The following is a 7,848-nucleotide window of genomic DNA, read 5'->3' on the forward strand; positions in this document are numbered from 1 at the left end:
TCAAGATAATCGACAATAAGCCCTATTCATAAAACTAGAGAGTTCCAAGGAACGCTTGTGTCGCCTTCCATATAGCACCATTATTTTATGTATCATTTTATTATGTTTTTAATCCAAAAATCCTTCCAAACTGACCAAAGAGATTTCAGTCTGTTTTTACCGCAATTATCAGTCTACAACTATCAATCTTGGTATACTGATCCCGTTGTATTTACATAGTATTTAAAGTTCAGTTTGTGTGGTAATGGTAAATGTATATCATACAGTTTAAAAGTAGAGTGTCATGGGCTAATAAAAATGAGATAATGCTAATTGTTAAAACCCACCTCTACAAAACACGTAAGTTGAATTAACCGTCCAAAGTATTTTTGTAAAGTAGGTCAAAGGTCAAGGTCCAGTAAATTGTAATGCTGGTGTTTTTTTTTCATAATATTTTATGACAAACTGTACACTTGCTAAGCACTTGTAGCATATCCTTATCTCTTAAATGTCAAAAATATGCTGTCTATCGGTACTATGAACTATTTTGAAAAGTAGGTGACAGGTCAAGTTCAAAGGCCATGAGGTTGGTAACCATGGTAATTTACAAATGCCATAATGATAAGCAAAATATGTACACAATATCAATCCATACCTCTTACAGTTCTCAAGATACAAGGTGTGACAGACAGACAGACGCCTGGTAAAGTGATCCCTAAGTGTCGCTTTGCTCTGCAAGCGACGAAATAAAATGTCTTTGTTTATTTATACAGATGAAAGAATAAAAATTGCAACGTTGCGGGAAAATTAAATCACTGGCGTAAGGGGTTTTAGAAATATTTTCTACCATGTTTCAACCGTTCACCCTCAAAGAAAAACAGTTCCTGTTTATGCAAGTATTTAAATTTATTTTAACTATCCATATATATACGGTGTTTATATCTCTCAGTTGATTCGATACGCACGAGCATGCTTTACGTATGTACAGTTTCTAAAACGAGGTAAATTATTGACAAACAAGTTTAGCAGTCTCGTTTAAAGTCATTTCGTAAGTTCTATGGTCGATACAATGATCAAGTCAGCAAGTACAATTTATCATTGAGTTAAATGCTGACTGACGTTTTTCATACTTATTGTTAGGCCATCATTTACACTCTGAATTGTCGAAGGATTTTTCCGTTATTTCCCGATCATGACAAGGAGCACACGGCGGGTGTGACCGGTCGGCAGGGGATGCTCACTCCTCCATGGCACCTAGTCCCACCTCTGATGTTTTTGAGGTCCGTGTTTGCTATGCTCCTATTTTGAATTATTTAATGGACTTTTGAGCTTGCATACTGTTCGTTATCTCCATATATTTCATAAAGTGGGTGAGGACAAGTAAAATACTTGCCATGTGTGTTTACTTTAACGAAACAATCAGCTACTTCTCAAAATCTTCTTGTGCAGACTCACCCAAAATTAACTCGAATTTGTTTTTAATATATGACATTGTTAACTATAGTCTATTAAATAACATGACACTTTTTAATTTGGGTATATGTAACTATATAATTATTCAGTGTATGTCATGATGGACGATTTTAAAGTAATGGTTTTAAATCAAAAGTCAATATGAGAGGTAAATAATTCAAGGGGTTAATTTTCGCTTTAAGTTCAAGTTAACTACTAACTAAGTTAAGTTTAAGTTCAAGTTCTCCATGAAATTTCAAATTCAAGAAATAGAGAAATAATTTTTATAAAAGGATTGTGTACATGTTATGGATTATGTAAAGAGAAACATCAGATATCAACATACATCAACAACTTCTAAAACCTTTCAATACATTCGACATTTGAAGACTATTTAAATTTGGGAACAACATTTGTCTTACTATTTCTGAGTGCTCTATGTAAAACTTATATCGCCAACCTCAAGGATTTTTTGTTTGTTTGTTTGTTTGTTTTGTTTTGATTTTTGTTTCTTGTTTGTTCTCTATTTTATTTGTTTGTTTGTTTTCGTTGTTGTTTTGTTTGTACGTTTGCGTTTGTTTTGTTTTTGTTTTGTTTCTTTGTATAGTTGCTTTTTCAGCTCCTAGTGTTCTGGAGGGTATCCTGTTTCATGATAAACAGAATTATTTCCGTTACGACAAAAATAAGATTATCAATGATTTTTCAATTTATACTGAATTGGGATATAATAAATAAGAATAAAAGAAGTTTGAAATTCGAGGTATCATCATATTCATTTTTGACAACATCAAGAGCTAGCATGTTTAATACGAGTATCGTAGAAAATCAAAATAAAACTCTTCTATAAGCAAATGAAAATTATATTTCCATAAAGAGTGTCTTTCGAATAATGCTAGAGAGCTATTCTTTCTCATAGTGAAATCACACAGATAGATTTAAACTAGAGGTTATGCATTGTAAATCATATACTCTATTTTATTTCAGTGCCCAATGCTAAATATGTTTGAATTGAAATTGAAGAAAGAAAGTAAATATGATTTTCACAAAGTGCTTTACACAGTTTATATGATATTTATTTGTTATTTTCACAGAAACACATTTTAATCACAAAGAGGTAAATTTACGATACAATACTTAGGTAGTTATAAACTGTAAGATACAATCAGAATAACAAATATTTAATCAACAAATAAAATATCTATATGGAATACAACATTTGGTCTGTGGGTTTTACGATATGGATGTCTTCATTATCTTATTATCTTAGCCGTGATTTCCGAGAATCACATAAAGGGTATTTCATAGTAGTACGACGTCCTATTTCTATTTAATCTCTTAAGATTAATAGTCAGTATTCAGTTCATAATTCTGACTGTGAAAATTTGACATTTTAATGTATACACTTCTTTGCAGCATACATTTCAGCCATCATCAATGAACTTTCTGATACAACACAATAAAAAAAATGACTAGATGTACATAGATCTCAAAGCACTCTCATGATATTATGCTTGTCATGACCCCACCATATACAAGCATTAAGAGAATTTATAACGGTAAAAATTTTCTTATTAATCTTTACATCCTGACGACCGTTCATGAGAATTGTGCAAAAAATAATCCGTGTCAGGAATTGGACGTTATTCTCCTGTAGACATTTCCTCAGAATCTTTGGTTGTCTCTGATCCAATAAATGTGTCTGCCGTTTGTACACTGTAAACAGAGTCGCTTTTTGAAGATTTCCTGTAAAAAATAAACAAAAATATACATTCAAATATAACAAAACTGGTAGAATATTATGGTCAATATTGAAATCTATGTTTTCATAGAACTGTCTTTTTTCTGATTAAAAATATTTGATGAATTCAATTGCCTTAATTTTAATTCAATCAAAACTGTTTTATAAAATCTTATTTTTTAAAAACAACAGATGGATTTAAATGTATCATTAAGATATGATTTATAATTAATGTATCAGCAGTATTCTATGTAACATACCTCTTCTTTGTCGGCGATCTGCATTTGATCAGGTCGATAAATTTGTTTCTGAATTTTTTATTAATCAAATTGTACAAAAAGAAGTTTATTGTATAATTTGAGAACTGAAAGAGATATGAAGAGGACCAAACGACGTCCATTTTCGCACTTTGAAGATCTGTGATATCCTCCTGGTAAGAATCCACAATAAAGTAGACACTTATTGGTAAAGTAGCTACAAGGAAATACACACTGGTATACACTAGCATCCTTGTCAATTTCAAATCGAATTTCTTCAGTTTTTTATTCGTGCTCTTACTACGGACAGTACATTTACGGAATTTTCTAGACTGTCGAATCACACGAATTATGGTTGCGTTCATCGCAATCATCAATAGAAATGGCAACACAGACAAAACTGTGAAGTCCACGTAGGTGAAGACAAATTCTTCAAAGTTGAAATATGCGTCTGTCAGAGAATTACACTCCCATTCCGATCCATCTGGAATTAAGCCGTTTGTCCAGAAATAATGCATATCAACTCCAGCTAAAACAACCATAAGTAGAAATACCAAAGCTATACATCTTGGAATAGTGACTATTCTTGGATAGCGATAGGGAAAGTTAGTTTTTATGCAACGCTCTAGAACAACACAAACAAGAATCCATGAGGATAACTGCATGGACCAGTAAATGAAAAACAAATTGAATTTACATCCAAAGTTAGTCAGAGCGCGAATATCTGAGGAAAATGTTTCTCTGATCCAGTACCTGCTAAGTCCAACACACAGAACCGTAATGTCACTAAGAGCTAGTACAAACAAAAAGAAAAATGGGGGTTTCTTGTGGAACTTCATCTGCCTCAGAACGCCAATTGTAAGTACATTACCAGTCACACCGACAATGAAAAGAATTGGTGAGAATATGACCCAGAGGTACCTGGAAACATCTTCTAGGAGACTAACATAAGTGTCGGACACCACAGAGGTGTTCATCTCCTCGGTCACATTGTCAAATGATACAGAAGGCCATATTGTCGAGACGTTAAAAATGGAGTCTTCTGAATCAGCATAGGACTGATTTGTACTGCTGACATTGGTCATGATGACTTGTAAAAAAGTACCATGCTAAACATATACACTCGAACACTTACTCACGGCATGAGGAAAGAGTTTCACACCGGGAAAAGATTACATGTAAACACTCATGCCGGCTACAAATACTCTTATCAAATGCTATAAAGTTAGTATCACAAACGTAGGTGAGTGATTGGCAGTCGTACAATCTTTAAAAACTCCCATTACCCGTCAGTAAAACATTACATAACTCTATTACAATGAATACTCAATATAAGAATGAACTTGCAGTTTCAAAATAATTACATCGAAAAATGTCTTCTAATTCAGATACGGAACTGATCGCGAACACATGCGAGCGGGTGGTTAATGGCTTTTCATGAAACATTATATATACTATTTCTTGACCCACTGAGATTTTATGAGAGTAAAAACGTAAATCTATACAAAGCTGAATTCTTTTAACATTTTATTATTTTTTGCATATTAATGTAGATGGATCTACATCAAAGAATAAAGATTTAATGCATCGATGAAATTAAAATGTTTTTTGTTGAAGCTTCTTGATAAGAGCTAATTACTTTGTATTATCTTTGATAAAGAACAGATGGGATACTGTTAATAATTATCTTAATGTAAGTATGCTAAAGAAAAAATTAACTTAATTTGCAATAAAAAAAATAATAAATAAAGATTAACAAATGAGTCGCTCGTTTTAAATATTGTTTGGACTTTGTCCGGATAAGACTTGTTCACCTGTAAATGACACGGCTGTAATCATATATGGCGCATTCTCCTGTAAGGTGAAACAGGAAGAGTAGATAAACATGTATATGTCAATAAATTATCTATTGTCATGGGTGATTAACAAGGTTCCGTCAATCATATTGTCCTCTGCCAAATCTAGAATTTATTCAATTTAAATTTGTATTTGGCAATGTCATATACAAAGTAAAATTGACCAAATTCTAAATTTGGTAGAGGACAATATCATTCAATCGATTTGAGTGTGGTATACATATCTTTTATCTTTCATTGCGAACCTTTTCACTCCGTACATTCTTGAATTATTTTCTGTAATATGAAGGGATTATTAATATTAATTTAAAAACACCTTCTTTAAATCTAGAATTTAATTATAAAATAAAATCTTGATCCATTGATTGCAATTAAACCAACAACTAATTTAATTATTGTGAAGAAATATTATTTGATAGAACCCCGTCTTGCAATTGTTCAGAAAGAAATGATAATAAAGGGCTTTGTTATTAAAAAGATGTTTAAGGAATATTTCCTATACATTTCTATTGTAAACTACATGTCCTCTTATTGTAATCCTACTCCTGGAGGACACAAATTAAAATAGAAATGTATCTACTCTATTTGGTGAGATGAACGTTAAGGTATGTCACTCCTGACACTAGTTAGACCAATGATCGTGAAAATTGATATTCAGTATGCGTATCATTGAGCAACGGTTCAATTAGCTTGACATTTTTACACTTAAATTGTAATTTTTATATTCAACCTCAATCGTATTTTATCATATATAACAATAGCAATGAATATAATCTAATTTGGGTAGACTTTACTTTACCGGTCCCCAGATCCGCAAGATCCGCGCGCTCATTGCACTCTGACGTAAGATTTACGTCACTTAACTGATTAGGGTTAGTCTTGCAAATTTTTCGACTGGTAAGTGTTAGTCTTGCACCCACCTGAGAGATAAGGGTTAGTCCTTGCACAAGTTTTCGACTGATTAGGGTTAGTCTCGCATCCATCCGAGAGATTAGGGTTAGTCATCTCACATGGGTTAGTCTAGCATCCGCCCGGGAGATTTGGGTTATTCCTTGCATACCATCCGAGGGATTAGGGTTAGTGTCTCGTTTTTTTTTTTTAAAGATTAATTAAGAAATTCAGTTGCATCTGTATTTTATCCAAGATCTTAATTCAGCTTTAACGACATCTCTTTGGTTTGTTTACATGGAAAAAATAGCTAAGTACGAAAGAAACGGCACTAAGCATGCGCCGCACGCGCTTCGGTGACAATTATTTTTTGTCTCCTTTTCACTGAATAAACAATATTAATCACTTTTTTCAGAGAACGAGGTTAAAAATGTCGTTTAAAAACGAAGTTTTAAAGAGAACTTTTAACCATGCAATTCGATTTTGGAGTCAAAAAGGCCTCATACTTTTAATTTTTTTCGATCGCTCACACGATCTCATATATACTGAAGTCGCCTACGGCGACACTATATTTTAGCGCGTTTTTCTGGGGACCGGTAAAGTAAAGTCGTTCCTCTAAATTTATGTAAAATACATGTAGTTTAAATGAAAAGATTTTCGAAAAAATGTTGTCGAATCAATGCGCTTAAATCATTTTGTGAACATTTCGCACGAATAAAATATTTTTGGTATTAAAAAAATCTAAACAACACAATATAACATTTTGTTATATCAAGTCTCCTTTGATTTCATTATGTGTTATAGAAGTATCCTGTAATTAAAAAAAATTAAAAAGTGGTGTAAATTTTTAAACATGGTTAAAAAAAATCCAAACTTCATGCTAAAAACAAGGTTAATTTCAGCTTGACGTTTTCAAAATATCTGCAATTTTTGGGTACTTACTGCGCCCTGTCATTAGCAGACCCATTTTTGTATTCATATGAAGCAGAATTTATTCAGAAACTTCTACTTGAAAAGAAGAAGTATCTTGCTGTAGCCTTCAATTCGACATTCAGATATATCGACGACGTTTTGTCAATTAGCAATATTCGTTTTCATTCCTACGTTGATTCGATACATCCCTTTCAGCTCGAAATAAATTATACCACAGTCTGAAACATCTGTTTCATAGTTAATGGTAACCTATAACAACAAAACCTTATGATAAACGTGATGACCTTAAATTTTCTATCATCAACTTCCCTTATTTATGCAGCAATAAACCATTACCACCTGCATAATTATGGATTTTATGTCTCCCAGTTGATTCGAAACGCAAGAGCATGCTCTACGTACGAACAATTTCTAAAAGGAGACAAGCTGTATAATTGACAAATAAGTTTATGAAACAAAAACAAAAAACATCAGTCTCGTTTAAAGTCAACATTTTGCAAATTCTACGGTCCATAAAATGACCCTGTCAGCCAATTTAATATATCATTAATAAGTAGAATGTTGACTGAGGTTTTTCATACAAATCGTCGGCCATTGTTTTCACATTGAATTGTGTACGGATTTTTCCGAAATTAACCGCCCCGTGCTCCTTGTCTTGATTGGGTAAAAACCCAATCAAGACAAGGAGCACGGGGCGGTTAATTTCTGATCGGTCTACAGGGGATGCTTACTCCTCCATCGCATA

The 7,848-nt window shown here is 32.8% G+C and overlaps 1 protein-coding gene across 1 annotated transcript; it reads right to left on the reverse strand.

Annotated features, from left to right (window-relative positions):
• Positions 1–3,062: 3,062 nt before the first annotated feature.
• Positions 3,063–4,625, reverse strand: LOC133173313 (adenosine receptor A3-like). Its single transcript, XM_061308301.1, has 2 exons — positions 3,430–4,625; positions 3,063–3,174 (listed from the first exon to the last, which is right to left on the reverse strand). The coding sequence occupies exons 1-2, from the start codon at positions 4,509–4,511 to the stop codon at positions 3,072–3,074; spliced, it is 1,185 nt and encodes a 394-aa protein (XP_061164285.1). The 5' UTR covers positions 4,512–4,625; the 3' UTR covers positions 3,063–3,071.
• Positions 4,626–7,848: the final 3,223 nt, after the last annotated feature.

This window comes from Saccostrea echinata, unplaced genomic scaffold (assembly GCF_033153115.1).
Source record: "Saccostrea echinata isolate AGI-Se365-2 ecotype Australia unplaced genomic scaffold, CSIRO_AGI_Sech_v1 ptg000056l, whole genome shotgun sequence".
Lineage (NCBI taxonomy): Eukaryota > Metazoa > Mollusca > Bivalvia > Ostreida > Ostreidae > Saccostrea > Saccostrea echinata.